General features: G+C 37.6%; 1 protein-coding gene across 3 annotated transcripts; it reads left to right on the top strand.

The window, feature by feature from the left end:
- The first annotated feature begins 151 nt into the window (after positions 1-151).
- C6H5orf22 (chromosome 6 C5orf22 homolog) lies at positions 152-20234 on the top strand. Of its 3 annotated transcripts, XM_029941044.1 has the most exons (9): positions 152-327; positions 2385-2530; positions 4803-4952; positions 7367-7793; positions 8350-8412; positions 8658-8779; positions 13080-13146; positions 14924-15063; positions 18623-20234. In XM_029941044.1, exons 1-9 carry the CDS (start codon positions 244-246, stop codon positions 18753-18755), a joined length of 1332 nt encoding a protein of 443 aa, XP_029796904.1. In that variant the 5' UTR covers positions 152-243; the 3' UTR covers positions 18756-20234. The 3 variants fall into 3 exon arrangements, with proteins under 3 accessions (XP_029796904.1, XP_029796905.1, XP_029796906.1); XM_029941046.1 differs by lacking the exon at positions 2385-2530 and having other exon boundaries at positions 238-327; XM_029941045.1 differs by lacking the exons at positions 8658-8779; positions 13080-13146.
- The last annotated feature ends 214 nt before the right edge of the window (positions 20235-20448 follow it).

Below are 20448 nucleotides of genomic sequence, written 5' to 3'. Positions count from 1 at the left end.
GCTGGCCACAGCGCCTTGTGCGCAGTGATTAGTGCGTCAACAAGAGCGATGGACACTTCAGCCAATCGTATTCGTAGAGCCTCCCGGCGCCCGCCCCCTTTCCTCTACATCTTCCAATGAGGAACCACAACCGGGTGAGCGCGCGTTTCCACCCGGGAGGGCCTGTGCGGCGGCGGCTCCGGCTTTCCGGAGTTCCAGGCTCGCCACTGCGGCTCCGCCGGGACGGTGCCGGGCTAGGGAACCATGAGCGCAGACTCCGTGGGAGAGCGTGCTCGCCTCCGGCGCTACTCCAAACTCCCAGTGTGGGTCGTGGAGGATCACCAGGAGGTGAGCCGGCGAATGCTGGGTCCTGAGGTAGAATCTCGTGAGGGCCCCGGAGGCGACTGAGCCTGGACACCGAAGGCCAGAGTTAAGCAGAATTTGTTTACCCGCGCGAGTTCCATTGCTGTGAGGAAAAACACCAAAACTACTACCTGGAAGAATAGGCGCTGACGTTTATGGTTTGCTTACTATGCATCGGGCAGCTCATTTAACCCTCGCGGTTTGCCCAGAATCCCACAACCAACAACTGGTGGCGTCGGGATTCGAACCGCCGCCTTCTTACTGTCTTAACCTGCTTGTAACGCAGGCTTCCAGCTCTCCCTGGCGTCTCCAACACAGCCCCGCCGCGTAGGTGGGAAGGTTTTTGCAAAGAATGTGGACTGTCATCTGTGAAATGAGACAATCATCTTAGCACCCTTAGGACCCCTGGTATTGTGTGCTTAGTGTGTACATAAATCCTTTAATACAGGGGTGCGACGGGGGCGGGGGGCAGTCGATTAAGCATCCGACTTCGGCTCAGGTCCCGATCTCGGGGTTCAAGCCCACCGGGGGCTCTGTGCTGGCAGCGCGGAGCCTGGAGCCTGCTTCGGATTCTGGGTCTCGCTTTCTCCGCCCCTCCCCCGCTTGCGTTCTCGTTCTCTCTCTCCCTCTCTTTCTCTCTCTCTCTCTCTCTCTCTCTCTCACACACACAAGTAAACATTAAAAAGATTCCTTATAAATTCTCTAACAGCCCTGCGTTTGTAAACACTGAAGGTATTTTCTATTTATGGCAGTGCTGCTTTGGAGTAGCTAAAACGGTGCCTTTATCCAGTCTTCTGGAAGCCTATGAGAGAGGCCCATGGATCTAAGGCTTTTTTTTTTTTTTTTTTTTTTTTTTTTTTTTAATTAACAGACCTTGGTGGGAGTCTGGGTATGAAAGAGGGAGGTACTGGGTTCCGGTGTGCAGATGGAGAAAGTTAAGAGGACAGGAAGGAAGTTGGGTTTTCCCAGGACCTGGAGAACATGTGTATGGACCTGAGAGAAACCGCAGGCCTGGGTTAAGCGGTGCTTTCCGATTGAGTATTAAATCTAGAACCACAGAGGTTGTAAGGGGACAAGAGTGTGACAGCCCACCTGGCGCAGCTCCACCACCGAGGGTGTGGGGAAAGGCCAGGAGACCCAGGGTAGCTGGGGCACATCCTTCATGCCAGAATGAGTACTAATTACCAGCTTTTTCCTGAGAGCCAATCTGTTGACCCCCGTTATCTTTTGAGCTTGTATTGGGGCAAGATGGCAGCAAGAGATGACTATTAAGGTCTCTGGAGGTGCAACCTGGAACTTCTGAGGAAAAAAAATAGAGCTTGAGAATGTCATCTAAACCCACCTATGATGAACAAATTGTACGTTTTGCTCGAATTATATGCAGTTATGGCTAGTGTTAGACCTTTCCCTCCTGGAGCGAGTCACCGAGAGTGAAACCCACAGACACAAACGGAGATGGTAAATGGATTTTATTCTAGTTCTGCCGAATGGCCGCACCCAAGTATTGGCAAGTGCTCAGGAGAGACCCCCGCCAAGCAGGAGCTCAGGGTTTTTAAGGGCTTTGGCAAGACAAGATAAGTCATCATTTAGTTAACCAATCATAGTTTACAGCGTTCTATAGTGGTCAATCATATTTCGACACACAAATGTAAGATTTGGCAGAGACCTATCAATTTTAGAGCTCTTTGTCTGAGGAGAAATTTGAAGTGATCAATTTTAGGTCCAAAGGGGAGGCAAAGCAGGTGCACAGAAGCAAGAACTTTGCTGTTAAAGGGTGGGACCTAGCAACAGTATCTTAGAAAACAAGTTAACCTTTAAGTTATCAATTATGGGTTACAATTTAGGATTTCCAGAGCCCGACTGCCCAACCATTAATTGTTCACCAGGAAGAGGGTTGGAGAGTGAAACAATGGTTGGCATTTTTCCGTTAGGGTCAGCTTGACCCAAGGAGTGTCTTACACTAGCCTTGTTTTTCAGTCTGCAGCTGAGTGTATGCTCATGATTTCAGTGCCAGTTCTGAATGTGTGTGTGTGTTTTTACAGGTCCTGCCTTACATATACCGGGCCATTGGCTCAAAGCATCTGCCTGCCAGTAATATAAGTTTTGTGCATTTTGATTCACATCCAGACCTCCTTATTCCTGTGAATATGCCAGCTGACACTGTGTTTGACAAGGAAACACTTTTTGGGTAATATATGATTTTTGTTAATGATCTTCTTTTTTTTTTAAGTAAACTCTGCCCTGATGTGGGGCTCGAGCTCATATGCCTGAGATCAAGCATTGCATGCCCCACCAATAGCCAGCCAGGCACCCCTGTTAGTGATCTTTTATGTGCTTGAAATACAATTTGCAGATATGATAAACACCTAAGGAGCATAGCCTTTGCTGAGCTCCTGTGTTTTGTTTTTGTTTTGTTTGCATTTTTTATTTTATTTATAGCAAATGTTGACTTTTTCTTAAAGAGCCAGATAGTAAATATTTTAGGCTTGTTAGCCATATGGTCTGTGTTGTAACTACTTCTCTCTGCCCATGTAGTATGAAAGCAATCATGGACACTATGTAACAAATGAGCTATGTTATGTTATGTTCCAATAAACGTTTATTCACAAAAACAGGCAGCCTAGGGGCGCCTGGGTGGCGGTGTCCATTAAGCATCCCATTTCGACGCAGGTCATGAGCTTGCGCAGTTGGTGGGTTCAAGCCACATATTGCTCTCTATACTAATAGCTCAGAGCCTAGAGCCTGCTTTGGGTTCTATGTCTTTCTGTCTCTCCTCTGCTCATGCTCAGTCTCTCTCTCTCTCAAAATAAATAAACTTTAAAAAAAATAAAATAAAATCTGATTTAAAAAACAGGTGGCCTAGCCAATGTTAGAAGTAGAAGAGACTTTAGATGTTATCTGAGCCAGTTCTCCCTACCTCTCCCCTTAAAAAGTCTGCATACTAGAGCACAAGAAAATGTGTCTTAAACACAAGAAAATGTGTCTTAAACACATTGTTCAATAATTGTATAGGCAACACAACTTTAATTTGTACATCCTTCCTTCCAGTGTTGAGTCCTTGCAGCCTCCCAGGAAGGATCATGACTTACGTGTGCTCGCTTCGGCAGCACATATACTAAACATTGACTTATGAGCCTTTCTTCAGTAATAAAGTCCTCTGAAATTCTGCCACTATTTATATATGCATTTTGTTAGGAGGTAGCCTACTCATGCCATATAAAAAGCTACATAGCAGTAATTTTTCTTTATAATATAAAATTAAAGGTAGATGTTTACATGAATTAATTGTAACCTACCACATTTCTTTTAGTTGACTTTTTCTAGAATGCTGTTTTAGATCACTAATTTCTAAAGAAATATGGTAGCTCTACCATTGTTGTTACTCTCTTTTATATTTAGAGGTTCCATAGTTTAGAAATTTAAAAGAATTATGAAATAAGTATGCAGACTGTACAGTTAGTTGTAGAATAATAATTCTTAAACTTTTTAGTCTCAGTGTTCCTGTATACTCCTAAAAATTACTGAGCTTCTAAGTGTGGGTTAAATCTATTGGCATTTACCATATTTGAAAATAAAACTGAGAAATGTTTAAAATAATAATTCATTTAAAATTAATAGACCTGTATGTGTTAGCATAAATATGATATTTTTATGAAAAATATATTTTCTAAAGCAAAGTATCTGGGGAGAAGAGTAACAATATTTTAAGTTTTTTGCACATCTCTTTAATATTTGCCTTTATAGGAAACAGCTAGTTCTCATATCTCCTTCTGCATTCAGTCTGTTGCCATGTGTTGTTTTGGTAAAAGTATATGAAGAAAACTTAGGAAGAGTATTTTCATAGCTTTTTCAGATAGTTATGAATATTCAGTATCATACCAAAACTTGACAAGTAGTGTTTCTTAAAGCTCATTTGGAAGGTAGAATCCAACAATTCAATTTCAAGTCTGAATAACCATTGTATGTTGATCAAGCTTTCTTTCAGGAAGAATGGTGTTCAGTTTTCAATTCAGTCACAAGCACTTTTCCTTGAAACAGCCATAGTACCTCAAAGTATGTAGCATAAGTATAAGTACTTTATGTGCATTTCTCATTTTGCCACACAGAATATTTAAAATATATACTCAGGATCAAGGTTTGGTAAACTGGCTTTTTATTTTTATTTTATTTATTTATTTATTTATTTATTTATTTACATAAAACTGGCTGTAGGAGGGGTCAGGGTGCTTGCTAGTGAAGAATACAGTGACTACTAGTAGAGTTGATGCTGTTGCATTGATTAATCTTAGGACATCAACCCACCGTTGCTTTGAACCATTAGGGCAAATGTCAGTACAATGAAAAAGGGAAATAATACTTTGATGTCATTAGAAAAAGTGTTAAAATCTTGTTCTGGGTGAAATTACATTTGGAAAAAAAACACTCACTAGTAGTTTTCGTGCTTTCTATTTCTTTTCCAGAGAATTAAGTATTGAGAATTGGATTATGCCTGCAGTTTATGCTGGCCATTTTTCTCATGTTCTGTGGCTTCATCCCACATGGGCTCAGCAAATCAGAGAAGGCAAACATCACTTTTTAGTAGGCAGAGATACTTCTACCACAACAATCAGGTAATTTTGTCATATTTATAAGCATGGAAGAGAATAAATTTCTTTTATCTTACTTTGAATCCCCATTATAACTTATAAGTTCTCTATATACAGATAGGGTCAGATTAAGCCTCAACTACTTAAAGAGTTCTCAAAACACCAGTAACCAAGTTTTCAATTCTCTGGACCTTCTTCACACATTATTTATATTTTATTGCTAGTCAAGTTGGTTTTGAATAATATGATCTCCATCTTCTGGAATTCTGGCTCCATTGATGACTAATTTCATTAAATCATTGATGTACCTTACAGATTTATATATTTAATGGTACATTTTGCTATTTCCTTACAATATGACTTGTCTGCTGAATTTAACAATTAGCAGTGGAAAAGTAAAATTATCTCATTTGGGGTTGGTTTTATTTTTTGTAAATCCAGTAGCTAAAAAGTAGATTTGGAGTTTTAATTTTAGTGTTATGACCAGCTTTAGATAATTAATCTAAATTAAATTACAGCATTCTTTGACTTGAGTTACATGTACAACTATATTTATTGTACAAGCTGTTTCACAAATTTTTATGTATATTGCAATGCTATAATTATCTTTATAAATATCAACATGTTCTTGACTTCTCCATTCTTTTGTGAAGAGATCAGTGTTTTAAGCACTGAAACCATAACTGTCTAGAAGGCAAATGACAGCGGGATAAAATGGTAGTACATTGAAAATGAAATCCAGTGTTTCTCATTAAAAATGATTTTTTTAATTTCTGATTTATCCAATGATATAGTTGTATGTTCTTATCAACTGCACAAAAAACTTTGTTGTGTGTACATGAAAGTTATATTTATTGAGAATATAATAATAAAGGGGCTCCACATGGAATAAATACTGTATATACTAGTATATGTGAAAGAATGGTAGTGCTTTTATCGAGTACTTCAGTGAGTAGGCCTAATTTGTCCTGTAACAGGTTTCTGCAAAATCAAATAACTTTGGTAATCTGAAACAGACATTTCAAACTCCCGTGTAAAATAACAATATTAGGAACTGATTATCTGGTGGCATTATTTAATCCTGCAAGTAATAATTTACAGAAGAGAAACATATAGGTATGCAGTCAAAGATGTGTTTTTATATAGACATGAACAAAGTGAAGGGTCCTTTATTAAAGAAGAATACAAATTTAGTTTGGATGATACAGCCTTTGTCTTTCTTAGGATGGCACAACTTATAATAAGCCTGGATATTAACTTTATTGGGTCATTAGTCTTATTTTGGAAAATTAACACCTTTTTAAGTTTAAGGCTGTATAGCTGGAGGAAGGGGAGTAGAAAATAAATATTAACCTTTATTTTAGTTAGATAGAGCCTGCCTCCAGAAGAAGCATTTAGTTTTGCTTTTCAAAGTACTTGCTAAGGCATAAAATAGTTGAAAAGCTAAGAACTTCCTGAGTATGTCTAAAATTAGAAATCTGTAATCTATAAGATGCATTCTGCATATGTATAAGATTTTTAAGTTGCTTTTCATATTAAAATATTATGGCTATATAAAACTTGACAAAGCTTTGAAACACATCAGAGGGAGCTTCTGTTAAGAGAAATTCTTTGCAGATGCAACTTTTTTCTTAAGTGATTATTTGGGTAAAGTTTCAGCTTGTATGAGATCCAAAACACTAACTTAAAGGGACCCCTGGGTGGCTCAGTGGGTTAAGCATAAGACTTCAGCACAGGTCATGATCTCGCAGTTCATGAGTTCTAGCCCCACATCAGGACTCTACTGACAGCTCAAAGCCTAGAGCCTGCTTCAAATTCTGTTTCTTTCCTCTCTCACTCTCTCTCTCTCTCCCTCCCTCCCTCCCTCCCTCCACCCTTCCTCACTCACGCTCTTGTCTCTCTCTCAAAAATAATTTTTTTAATTAAAAAAAACACGCTAGCTTAAAGAAGATCATTTCTTTCTTTCTCATGTTAGAGTTTACCATGCCCAGTCCAGGGCCTGTGGCAGTTTAGTGGTTCAGGAACTCTAGTTCCTTCTATCTTTTTGCTTCACCTATAGAGTATTGCCTTTGTCCTCCTAGTCCAAGGTGGGCTTGTCACTTCCATGTTCATATGCCAGTCAGTGAGGAGAGGAGAGCAAGGTTTTATACTCTTCTCTTCCATTCACAGCCTTAGGCCAGTCAAATGGCCATACCTAGCTGCAAGGTAGATTATGAAATCTTTACTTAACAGTCTTCACTTTGGACAGTTGTGTGCCCAGCTAAAAATTTGGGGAATGCTATTTCTGCAGAAAAACAGGAATTACAAAAAGTAGAGATCGCTCTTAGTTTTTGTTAAATATATTCTTTGTTATGTTTCTGAGTGTTTTGGAAATACTATATGAAATGACAGCTAATTTGTCCATTTGTCTTTAAAATAGTTTCTTTCTTCTAATCCAGGGTTACAAGTACAGATCATTACTTTCTAAGTGATGGTCTTTATGTAACTGAAGACCAGCTAGAGAACCAAAAACCTTTGCAATTGGATGTGATTATGGTAAAACCTTACAAACTCTGTAACAAACAAGAAAATGATGCAGTGTCTTCTGCTAAGAAGCCAAAGCTAGCCCTGGAAGATGCGGAAAACACTGCCTGTAGTAACTGTGACTCTTATTCAGAAGGACTGGAAAAGGACACAGTAACACAGAAGAGGGATGGAACTTGCCTAGAGCAGTCATGTCTATGCTTTTCTGAAAGCCAAGAATGCCAGACTACAGTCAGCACTGGTGAAATTCTGGAAATTTTGAAGAAAGGGGATGCATTTGTTTTAGATATTGACTTGGATTTTTTTTCAGTCAAGAATCCCTTCAAAGAAATGTTCACTCAGGTAAATATGTGGTATTTAAAAAATCTAGATCTTGAGAATTGTTATGACAGATATACCCACCTATATGGGACTATTTGGTGTGCTGAATAAAGGAAGACATTCTCCTGCAAAGTCAGTGCTCAGATGGTGTCCTCCTTCCATTGTATCTGCCTCCCCTATCACCTTTGAACCTCAGAGTCCTCTTTTGTGGCTGAGGAAAGGGCTGTAAAGTGATCATAGAGAGTTCTTTTGTTATTCAGGACATATATATTTTCTATAAGTAACAAAAAGCTGTTTAGATCCTAGGATGTACCCATTTATAGAGTAGAATATTATTAAAAATTTTCTTTCATATCAAGTCTTTTCCATAGCTAATTTTCATACATTCTTGTCAGTATAGAGTTACCCTGAGGAAAGGACATTGTTTACAATGACATCTGAACTTATACAGACTGATATTTAAATGATTATCTACGATATTTTCCTAATATCACAGCCGTTTTTTACTTGAAGAATATCATCGGAAAAAATTAGGGTTTTTTTTTCCTACTATGTGGATTTTTGTTTTGTTTTCCAGGAAGAATACAAAATCTTACAAGAATTGTACCAATTTAAAAAGCCTGATACCAACCTGACAGAGGTATCCTTCATTTGTTTCTTTTGGGTTTTGTCTATTATGTGTCTAATAATATCGCCCATTGTAGTGCTCTCAGACAGCTAACCAAAATCTTTATGTGTTTGTTGGTTAAACCCATGAAACTAACCCATGACTTAGTACTTGCAGGTCATGGTTTTAACTAATTAAACTGATAATTTCATTGCAATGGGATTTCACTTGTTTTTTCAAAGAACAGTTATAATGTTGGCTTTTCAATGTATTTAAAGGAAGATTTGGTAGATTGTGTTGATACTCGAATTCATCAGTTAGAAGATTTAGAAGCTGCTTTTGCTGATTTGTGTGATAGTGACAATGAAGAAACTGTACAGAAATGGGCTTCAAATCCTGGGTAAGACCTTGAAGCATTTTTTTCCCCAACTTTATTTTAGTCCTAGATATATTGTTAAGTTTGCTAGTTAAATTGCTTTTTAAAAGTTAGTATTAAATGCCAACACAGGGGCGCTGGCTGGTTCAGTTGGTAGAGCATATGATGCTTGATCTTAGGGTTGTGAGTTCAAGCCCCACATTGGGTATAGTACTTACTTAAAAATAAAATCTTAAAAAAAAATGCCAACACAAATTTAGTAGCAGTAGTTAGCCTTTACTGAGTGTTGTCTTTGTGCCCAATTGTAAGATTTTTCCTTGCATTTTTCTCATTTATTCCTTATAACAATCTTAAGACTTTATGTTCATTTTATATGTGAGGAAACGAAGAAACAGAGTTGCTCAGAGTCCCATAGTAAGTAGATATGCTTTTAATCATTGTGCAGTAGCTGCCCTTATTATATATAAGATATGGTGCTGGGTCTCACAGAAGATTGAAGATTAGTAACACTGCCCCCCATTCAAAGGAGAATAAAAAAAATTAACCTATCAATAAAAAGTAAATTACTAGATTGGTAAATTAAAATTGAAAACTTGCTTCCTTTTAAGGATAACCCAATACGAGTAGCAGGTCAATCTGTACATCATATGAGGGAGCAGTATTTGAAAGCTAGATTCTTCATCAGGCATCTGTTTGGCCAATTGTCTCAGCATTAACATTACCCTGAAAACATGAGCAGAAAGTTCTTTTCGCATGATCATCTGTCACTTTACAAGGTGGGGTGAAGAGTGCCTTTAGTATTAAAAAGCAAGTTTGAAAGAATGTTGACATAAATAGTATAGTTACTTGTCTTGGAAGTAATTCTGTTTTTTTCTAGTTAAGTGTAGCTGACATACAATATTTTACTAGTCCCAGGTGTACAACATAATGAATCAACAACTCAATATATTCTACAGTGCTCATCACAATAAATGTGGTTACCACCTGTCACTATACAGTGTTATTATAATATCATTGACTGTATTCTCGGTGCTTAAGTTTTTATCTCTGTGACTTATAACTGGATATTTGGACCTCTTAATCCCCCTCACCTATTTTACCTAACTCCTTACCCTCTCTGGCAGCCACTGGTTCTGTGTAGTTATGAGTCTGTTTCTGTTTTTGTTTGTTTGTTCATTTGTTCTGGTTTTTAGATTGCATGTACAAGTGAAATCATGTGGTATTTATCAGACTTATTTCACTAAGCATGATACTCTTCTAGGTTCATCCACGTTGTCATAAATGTCAAGATTTCATTCTTTTTTATGCCTGGGAAATATTCCATTATGTATATAGACATGTATATATGCATAGTTCTGTCTTACATCTTATTTATTCATTTGTCTATTGATGGACCCTTGGGTTGCTTTCATATTTTGACTATTACAAATAATACTGCAGTCAAGATAGGAGCGGATATATCTTTTCTAATTTGTGTTTCTGTTTTCTTTGGATAATAACAAGGAGTAGAATTACTGGATTATGTGGTATTTCTATATTAATTTTTTGAGGAACCTCCATAGTGACCGTACCAGTTTACATTTTTACAAACAGTGCACAAAGGCTCCCTGTTCTCTACATGTTCACCAACACTTGTTCTTTCTTGTTCTTTGGTACTAGCAATTCTGGTTAATGTGAGGTACATTCTTACTGTGGTTTGGGTTTGCATTTCCCTGATGATTAGTGACTTGAGTCTTTGAAATAAGTCTTTAAATCATATAAACTCAACAAAAAGCCCGAAAGCTAAAATGGAACCATCAGACATCAACTTTTTGTCCCGAAGAGCATAGGAAGACCAGAACTAGCTTATTTTCAAATTTATCTCCCACAAACAGATTATTTTCCACAGAGTAAATATCAGAAATCAGTCATAAGACACCAACAAAAATTAGAAAGTTAGAATCATAGTAATTTAGGCCACGAAGACTTATTATGTCATTGTTATTGGAAATAATTCATCAGTTACTAGAAGAATAAGGAGAAACTGGCATAGAGGTTGCGCCTGGGGAGAGGAATTGTGTGGTTAATAGACGAAGTTAGGAGGGAGAGACATCTTTTGCTATATGTGTGTATTACCTACTCAAAATACTAAGTGTAATTTTATTTATAAATAAAATATTGAGAAACCTCTCTGAAATATAAATCTTATACAACTTATTATCTCTAAAGAAAAGAGTTGTGTGGAATAGAAACCACAATTGTATTCATCACATCAATAAATATTGACCAGGTACTTTAACATCAGTTAATGCTTTTCTTTTTCAGTATTGGGAACTCATTAAAAAAATGATTCCCTCCTTTTTGAAATTAAGATGGAGGAGGGAGATGTAGAAATAACTCACAGGACATGATTCTTCCTAGAAATATTGAAAAGTACCTACCATTTTGTGAATTTGTGATGTCTCAAGCCAAGTTTAAAACTTAAAACAGCATGAAAACCTTGGAGTCCTGCATCTAAGCTATAGGTGGGGCCACCTTTCACTGAAACCCACTGTGCCTGGTGAGCATGCCCAGTTAACTCTTCATCACCTGTAGAGAGTTCTGTCACAGACTTGAAGAAACAATTGAGTCTGCAACAGAAATTAGTTCAGACTGTGATTGGAAAGCAGAGAAAATAGAATAGCACAAAGGAAAAGTGGATGAGATGGCAAGAAGAATCTCCCCAAACTTACCATGCCCCTGAAGGGCCAGACCCTCAGCATGAAGGAGTCTTCACTGTTCCTTAAGAAGTAAGGAAAGCAGTTCTGGGTGATGAGTGGATCAAGAAGAGGTGGCATATATACACAATGGAGTACTACATGGCAATGAGAAAGAATGAAATCTGGCCATTTGTAGCAAAGTGGATGGACCTCGAGGGTGTCACGCTAAGCGAAATAAGTCAGGCGGAGAAGGACAGAAACCATATGTTTGCACTCATAGGTCTAACAGGAAAACAGGAGAAACCTGATGGAGGACCATAGGGAGGGGAAGAGGGAAAGAGAGTTGGGGAGAGAGGGGGATGCAAAACCTGAGAGACTATTGAATACTGAAAATGAACTGAGGGTTGAAGGGGAAGGGGGAGGGGGAAAAGAGGTGGTGGTGATGGAGAAGGGCACTTGTGGGGAAGAGCACTGGGTGTTGTATGGAAACCAATTTGACAATACACTATTAAAAAAAGAAGAAGAAAAAGCAGGTGATTAGGATCCAGAAGCCTAGAAAGTTTTTTCATAAAAGAAAGTTAACAGAATGAGTAGATAGGCCTCCATGCCCCCCTTTTTCTTTCTTTTTTCCCTCCTGTCAGTTGAGTAGATATTGATGGAGGGCAAAATACTAGAAACATCAATTAATCAGGGCTTCCAGAGAGTTCTATTTAAATTTAATAATGGGCACCTGGGTGGCTCAGTAGGTTAAGCATCCGACTTCCACTCAGGTCATGATCTCCTGGTTCACCAGTTCGAGCCCCACTTCAGGCTTTTTACTGACAGCTCAGAGCCTGGAGCCTGCTTCATTCAGATTCTGTCTTGATCTCTCTCTCTGCCCCTCCCCTGCTTGCTTGCGTGCACACTCTCTCTCAAAAATAAATTTAAGGGGCACCTGGGTGGCTCAGTCGGTTAAGTGTACGGCTTCGGCTCAGGTCATGATCTCACGGTTCCCGGGTTCGAGCCCCACATCAGGCTCTGTGCTGACAGCTAGCTTGGCGCCTGGAGCCTGCTTCACATTCTGTGCCTCCCTCTCTCTGTGACCCTCCCCTGCTCGTGCTGTCTCTCTCTGTCTCTCAAAAATAAATAAAAAACATTAAAAAATATTTTAAATAAATTTAAAACATTATAAATAAATAATTAAAATTTAAATGACTTAAAGGCCCTAGTGTTAGTGTACCAGATGTAGAGAGCTTTTCCAGTTGTAATTGTGTATGTCAGTGAATATGTTCTTTAGAACTATTTTTTTGAACTTTTGAGTAACTGCCCTTTTTAAAACTGGGTGCTGAAGGCACTTAGTTTTCTTAATGATTAAAAGAATTTTAAATCACAGTATTGCTTCTATTTTTAAGAAAGAGAAAAATCTCAGTTTCTTGAGTGCTAATGTTCAACTTTTTACATAATCTATACTTTTTCAGGTAGGAAAAAACAGGGAACATTTATTTCTTAATATTTTAAGATGATATTTGAATATTGTTTTCTTTCATTTCTCAATCATGTAAAATATATTATTAAAGGTTTATTTTAAGTGTAACATATCTATCATTTGCTTCTTTAATTTTAGTTGAGGTGGTGTGATGTTTAATTGAGGGGTGGCTTTTTTCCAGAATGGAATCACTAATTCCACTTGTACAGAGTTTGAAAACACGGATGGAAGTACCAGACTATGAAATGGTAAATATATGGAAGTATAAAATTGACCCTTTAGAAAGGCATTTTTCTGGGTAGAAAAAGTAATTTCTATGTAAGTGGTTTGCTTTTATTTGTGCACCAGAGACGTGTAAATGAATTCTTTTTTTAAAAATGGGAAGAAATGAAAAAATACATAGTTTTTAGAAGCCACAACATTGGAAAAGTTTCACAATAAAATAAGCTTTCTAAAGTTGTCCTTTCTTTATTGATTCATTCTTATACTCCCTCCTGCTTTCTTTCCTCCCTCTGATAACTTTCCTGATTGTTAAAGCCCAGCAGAAAGATAAAGAAGGGGCTGTGGCAAGTGCACCCCAGCCATATCACCTGTACCAGACAGGGTTTGCCAACAGTGACCTGAAAGCTGTGGCAAAAGTGGATATTTCCAATGATAATTTCTCTAATTTTTATATCATTTGCAGTATTTGAAGCATAAGTTTTCCCATTTGAAGTTCAAGTGTCTTCTCAGATTTTTTCCAAAACTAAGACCTGCAAGTCTTCTTTTACTCCTGCTACTGCTTTTACTTCCAGTAAATTGTTTTTGCTCTTGTGTTTTATTTAGTTGTGGAATACAATCAAACCACCTTACTTGAACTGAAGTTATGTATTGCTTTAATGCCAACTTTATAAGAATAAAAAATACTAGCAAAAGAATATTTTGCTTAAATTGGAGGTAGTCCAAATGTCCCCCCACTTTTTTAATGGCAGTTGTTAACAATTATAGAGTTAGAAGATACTTAGGATTTAATAATGCTTTGAGCTCACATGACATTATTGAGTGTGTCTTCATGCAGGTTGGCTATAATCATTATATTGCATCTGGATTTTCCAGTGTTTGGGGGGGTTTGTACAGTGTTTGTTGAAAGACAGGAAGGCATGGGCTTGGTTGCAGATAATGTAATCAAACATGAAGTGCCTATAGCTGCAGGGTTAAAACATTAAGTGTTTTGATCCATTCATTAGAATGGAACTTTCATGTCATTTTACTACATTGATTGTTTCTAGTTAAATTTTTGATGTGTATTCAGAGTCTCCAATAAAATAGCACATTAATGGGTTTTTTTTCCATGTTTTGCACTTATATATAGTAAGCAAAACAGTGACATACTTGAGTTCCAGTTTTCAAAACTTCAAGCAAAGTATATAAAAGGTTAGCCTGTGAGCCATTTCTAGCTTTCAGCCACAGTTTAGTGCTGTGAGACTGGAACACCAGTCATTTGCATTTAAAATGCCTATGTATATGGATGCCTGTACTACTTGGTTGTACGTAAAGGATATGTAAGAAACTGGCGACAGGAGGAATTTCCCTTGTATCCTCTTAAAGCTTTGAATATAGCACTAGATGCATGTATTTTAAAAATAAAATTATATGTTGAAAGAAAAGGTAAGACAAGAATATTATGTATAATTTTATATCAGTTTTTAGAATCTAGGTGAAATGGATAATTTGCTAGATACTATAAATTATCAGAACAGATTCAAGTAAAGACAGAAACTGAATTAATCCATAATTATAAAATTTAAAAATTTGAAGAATTATTCCTACAAAAGGCATCAGGCCCAAACAGGGCCAAACTGCAGGCCAGTTCTTCCAAAACTTGAGAGAATACGTAACTTATGTCACACAGAAGCTGTTAAGGAAAAAAACAGTCTCAGTCTACAATATGATTTAAAAAATGTATCAGCAAGTCCTCTAATAGTGAAAGAATTTTCTAAAAACAATAAAGCCTTACAGTGTAATTCTTAATTTTCTTATCTTCAGGTTCACCAGGCTGGTCTAACCTGTGATTATTCAGAACTTCCTCACCATATCAGCACAGAACAAGAAATTGAGTATCTTATTCAGTCTGTATATTATTTACTGAAAAATTTACCAAAACCTACTCTCGTGACAGTTGCCAGGTAAGTGTGGTAGCCTGAGTAGTGGTACCCCAAACATGTTCACATCCTAATCTCCAGAATCTGTGAATATGTTACCTTCTATGGGAAAAGGGACTTTGCAGTTGTGATTAACTAACTCAAGGATCTTGAAATGAGAATGCCTTGGGTTATCCAGTGGGCCAGTGTGACCACAGTGGTCCTTTTAAGAGGACGACAAGAGGGTCAGAATTCGAGAAGTTGGAAGATGCTAGGCTGCTGGCTTAGAAGGTGGAGAGAGGGGCCACAGGACAGCCTCCAGAAGCTGGAAAGACAGAAACTGTCTCCCCTAGAACCTGGAAAAGAGTGCAGCCCTGCTAGCCCCTCCCTTTTGTGACTTCTAATCTCCAACAAAACTGTAAGATAGTAATTTTGTGTCGCTTCAAGCTGCTAAGTTTGTAGCAACTTGTTACAGCAGCCATAAGAAATTAATACAGTCTCCATAGATGAATTCCAACAATTACTAATATAGTAATTCTAACCAATTTTTACCTATTCAGCTCAAAATTCAGATGTTGTATTTTCTCTTTCCTCTTAGTGATGGTTGGCAAAAAACATACAGCTCTCATTATCTTGTCTTTAAAGTTGGTGATACTATTCAGATAAACACAGGAATTCATATTTCTGTGTCCTACAAATAACTATTTAGCTACTGTCATGTTTTAAATTTGAACATAATAATGTGCCGAGTAGTTAAAACAATTTAATGAAACTTTTCTCTGTTCATCTGTGGGCTGGTTTTGCATGGAATTATGAGGTTAATACTTTATATATTTTATGACAAATATTTTGTAACATCCTTTCACCATCCTGAAATGAAATTCATAGATGACCTAACCTACATACACACATAGTTTAAATATATGTAGATACTATACATAATATTTGGATGATATAATTGTCTTCGTTCATTCAGGCTGCATTAACAAAAAGACCATGGATCAGGTGGCTTATAAATAAGAGAAATTCATTTCTCACAGTCCTGAAGGCTGGGTGGTCTGAGATAAAGTTATTAACAGATTCAGTGTGGTGAAGACCCACTTCCTGGTTCACAGCCATCTTCTCCCTGTAAACCTTATAAAGGAGCTCTCTGGGGTCTCTTTTATGACTAATCTTGTTCATGAAGAGTCTACCCTTGTGATGTAATCAAAGTATACCATTGGGGATTAGGTTCAACATATTAATTTTGGAGACATACAAACTTTTATTCTATAGCAATTATATACCTGCACACATCATTTAAATACATGTTTATATGTGTATACACAAAAAAATCATAACATAAAAGAAATGTAAGTAACTGATAAAATAGTATGTATTAAAATGCCACACAAGACTAGTGTCTTTACAAAGTGTCTCTAAATGTAACAGTTACAAATGCAGACACATAATCACATGATGTATTGGCCAAATACCCTAACAGCAGTGCCATAGTGACATGGTGTTTCTTAAGTTTATTTGTTTGTTTTGAAGCAGGAGGGCGGCGGGGGGGAGACCGAATCCTAAGCAGGCTCTGCACTGTGAGCCCAGAGCCCAATGTGGAGCTCAATCTCATGAACTGAGATCAGGACCTGAGCCAAAACTAAGGGTCAGATGCTCAACTGACTGAGTCACCCAGGTGCCCCATGTGACGTGTGTTTTCTGGTCATAACAACCCCTTGGTAAAATTCTGAACTTAAAGTACAGTCTTCCCTCAATATACAGAGTAGTAGTATTCCTATGAAATGTAGTTTATATTTAATCCATTTTCAAAAATACTTTGTTCATATATAAAGGAGTATTAAATTCTAGGCTCAAAAACATTAAAAATGGTTTCACTTATGTGAGTGCTCCATGAACTTTGGAGAGTATGTTGGGCACAGGACAAGTATTCCTATCCACATTCATAGTGCAGGACTGTCCTGCATGTTACAAGCATTCTAGCAGCCCTGGCCTCCCGCCTTGGCCCTTCAGTTGTTGTGGCAATCAGAAATGCACATACAGATTGCCAGAACTCCCTCTTGGGGGTAGCTTTCATCAAGAACTCTAGCAGTGTTTCAAAGAAGCCAGAAACCTTTTCAAAAGCTTTGAGCTATTTATTTGTTGAGGCTTATAAATTAAACTTTTATATATGATTCTTTCTTGAAGTAGGTCTTTATCCATATGTGTATATTAGGTAGTATTTAATAATTTTAAGTGCTCTGTCTCATTTTTTGTATGTTAAATGTTTATATTTAGTCTCAAAAATAACCTGATTGCCAGAGAATGGAATGCGTTTATCAGAAGTCTTACAGGTTATGTCTTTAGGTCTAAAATACTTGTGACAGGACTAAGCTAGACAACTAATTCCATTTCCTTCCCTTTTTATTCATGTTTTTTTTCATGTTTTTTAATTTATTTTTGAGAGAGAGAGAAAACGTGAGTGGGGGAGGGGCAGAGAGAGGGAAACCCAGGATCCCAAGCAGGCTCGAGGCTCTGAGTTGTCAGCACAGAGCCCAGCGTGGGGCTCGAATGTGGGGGTCAAGCAGTGAGATCATGACCTGAGTCAAAGTTGGATGCTTAACCAACTGAGCCACCCAGTCACCCCTTTTTAAGTTGTTTTTAATTTTTATTTATTTTAAGAGAAAGAGTGGGGGAGAGGGGAAGAGAGAATCTCAAGCAGAGCCCAATGTAGGGCTTAATCCCACAACCGTGAGATCATGACCTGAGCTGAAATCAAGAGTTGGACACTTGCTGACTGACTAAGCCACCCAGACACCCCTCCATTTCCTTTTGTAAAAATTTCTATGCCACTCTTTCTAATCCAGCATGCTCAACTTGGGCTTTCCTCACCCCAGTCCAGAACCAGATCCAAAATGATGAAATCAATTCAGATCTTAATCTGGCTATAATTGTCAGTGACTGGTTGGTAACTAAAGTTATAGTTGGTGATTCTAGAAAGAGTCCCTAAAATACAGATTCCTGCCTTATCCTACTTTGCTCTTGTCTCCTTAATACCATCTAGGAAACTAATCCTAATACCAGCACATCACATTTGATTCTGGATAATTCTACATACTTGTATCGTTAACAAATAGCTTGTAGAAGCAGAAACCTATCATCAGTTGGGAAGACTCTACCCTTGTAATTTCTAGCCCTAGTGTACCCATAATAAAAGAATGGGAAAGATATCCACTCACTAAAATAATAACCCCCAGGATTTCCAGTATCTCTCTTCAAGGAAACAGCAGTCTAATAATTAAGCACTGAGGCTGTGAAGCATGCTGTGTCATTTTGAATCCCGTCACCAGCACTTACTAGCTACGTAGATTAATCTTTCTATTCAGATTCCTTTAAAGGGATAGTAAATGTACCTATTTCATAGAGTTGCTGAGAAGATTAAAGAACATAATGTAATGTAACAACATACAGTAAATGTTTAGTAACTTCCAACTGTTATTATTCCAAAATTCAGCATACCTTCGTTTCTATTATATAATGAAATCAACACATGCAGACTTTTCTCACTGCACAATATGATCTCATTTATGTGTATTTTTCTTCCTCTTTCCCTTCTTGGTTCCAGGTCAAGTCTGGACGATTACTGTCCTTCTGAGCAAGTTGACACCATTCAAGAAAAAGTTCTTAATGTGCTGAGCTCCCTGTATGGAGCTGTAGACACTCATCTGGTCTATTTAGCAGAGTGTTCTCCATCTTGAAACAACAAAACACTGGGCTCCTATAACATCTTGATGCAATAACAGGGTTTTCATTAACTTATGGTAAATGAGTCTTCAGAGAAGACTTAGTTTTTATTTTAGCTTTGTTGAAATCTTTCACGTATTTTGAATCTCAAAAAGATCTCATCAGTTGTTGAATGATGACAATTTTTTTTGACATCAGATCTACCCTCTCCCTCCCCAATTGATTGTTGCTTATTTTTCTTCCTTTCCATCATAGTCTTTCTCAACCTAAGGGTTGTTTTTTCCCCTTAGGTCAGTTGGACTGTACACAATTCATTCATTCATTTATTCACTCAACCAACTGACATTTATTGAGCATTTACATGTGCCAAATATAATTAAATGCTGGGTATCTGGTAATGAACAGATAGACAAGGCCCCCTGCCCTCTCAGGGGATGGCTAACAAACAAACTATGGATTACAAGAAGTATCATGAAGCAAAAACCACAAACATGTCTTGGGCATCCTCTTAGTACTCAGGGCATCCTGGCAGGATAAGAAAGTAACATTCTTAAAAGCTACCACCAAACAAACTTGCTAGTCCATGAAAATGTTGCAGGAAACCTTCCTTTCCAAGACTGTCCGGGTTGTGGGCAGCTGTTCACGGCATACTCATGTTGGTATGGAGGAGGTCTGTTTGAGCCAGAAATTTTCTTGGCTAATCAGAAGAGCCCTTCAGGGTTTTTGGTGCCTCCAGATGATCCGCATTGGCATCGACTATCATTATAGTTCTTAAATGCCACATTATTGGCAGTCTGGGTTGATAATTTCTTCAAATAAACCAGCTTTTAATGTAAATAGTAGAAAAAAAGGTAAATCCTTAATTCTGACCTCCTGTAAATACCCAAAGACATAACTGCCTTCCATCAACCTACCCATGAGTAACAGACCCTACCTGAGTCCCTCTGAATCATAGAACTTTTCATTTGCTTAATTTACCAGTCTTCACCTCTTCAGTATTCCCCATGTTCAGCAATTATTTTTCACTACCTGATTTCTTTTTCTTTAAAAGGTAAGATGGCATTTAAACAAGGAAAGACACCCATCCATTCCTCAGTCCCAATATAGCAGTTGTTTTCATTTTGCATGTTACTTTCAGGCTTTGACCACATGTGTACATGTGCAGCTGCCTGTAGCTGCGATTCTAGGTTACCCAAGTTGGTGGCTAATACCCAAGGTCACATTACCAGTGCCACTCAGTAGATGGCGCCAGATCCCATTTTTTTTTCCAGTGATGCTGCTTTTCCTGAGAATTTTTCTTGTCACCAAGTTAATTTCCCAAGGCTGATAATGCGAATGCCTATTTCTGTTGTGAAAAGCAAAGCAAAGCGATTCAGCTTTCTATTTTGATAGAATATTATGTGCCAAAAAGTTTTCTCTGTAAAATTAGAATTGCAAAAGAGTGCTATTTATTTTTAAGTTTAGAAAAATTTTATTAGAGTTCTGTAAATGGGTGTTACTTTGATGAGTAAATTATTTTGTGTGGCAAAAGAAATAAAAAGGTATGTTTTGAGATTTTAAAGATTTAAAACAAGAGTAAAAAATAAAGATTTAAAATCAAACAGTAGCACTAATCAGTTGTGTATGATCTCAGTGTGTCATAGCACTGATCTTATGAGTCTGCTTCGGTAGTCATTTATTACAATTCCCGTGAACTCGGATGTTATT

The sequence above is a fragment of the Suricata suricatta genome, chromosome 6 (assembly GCF_006229205.1).
Source record: "Suricata suricatta isolate VVHF042 chromosome 6, meerkat_22Aug2017_6uvM2_HiC, whole genome shotgun sequence".
Classification (NCBI taxonomy): domain Eukaryota; kingdom Metazoa; phylum Chordata; class Mammalia; order Carnivora; family Herpestidae; genus Suricata; species Suricata suricatta.
This window is presented reverse-complemented; position numbering and strand designations above follow the sequence as displayed.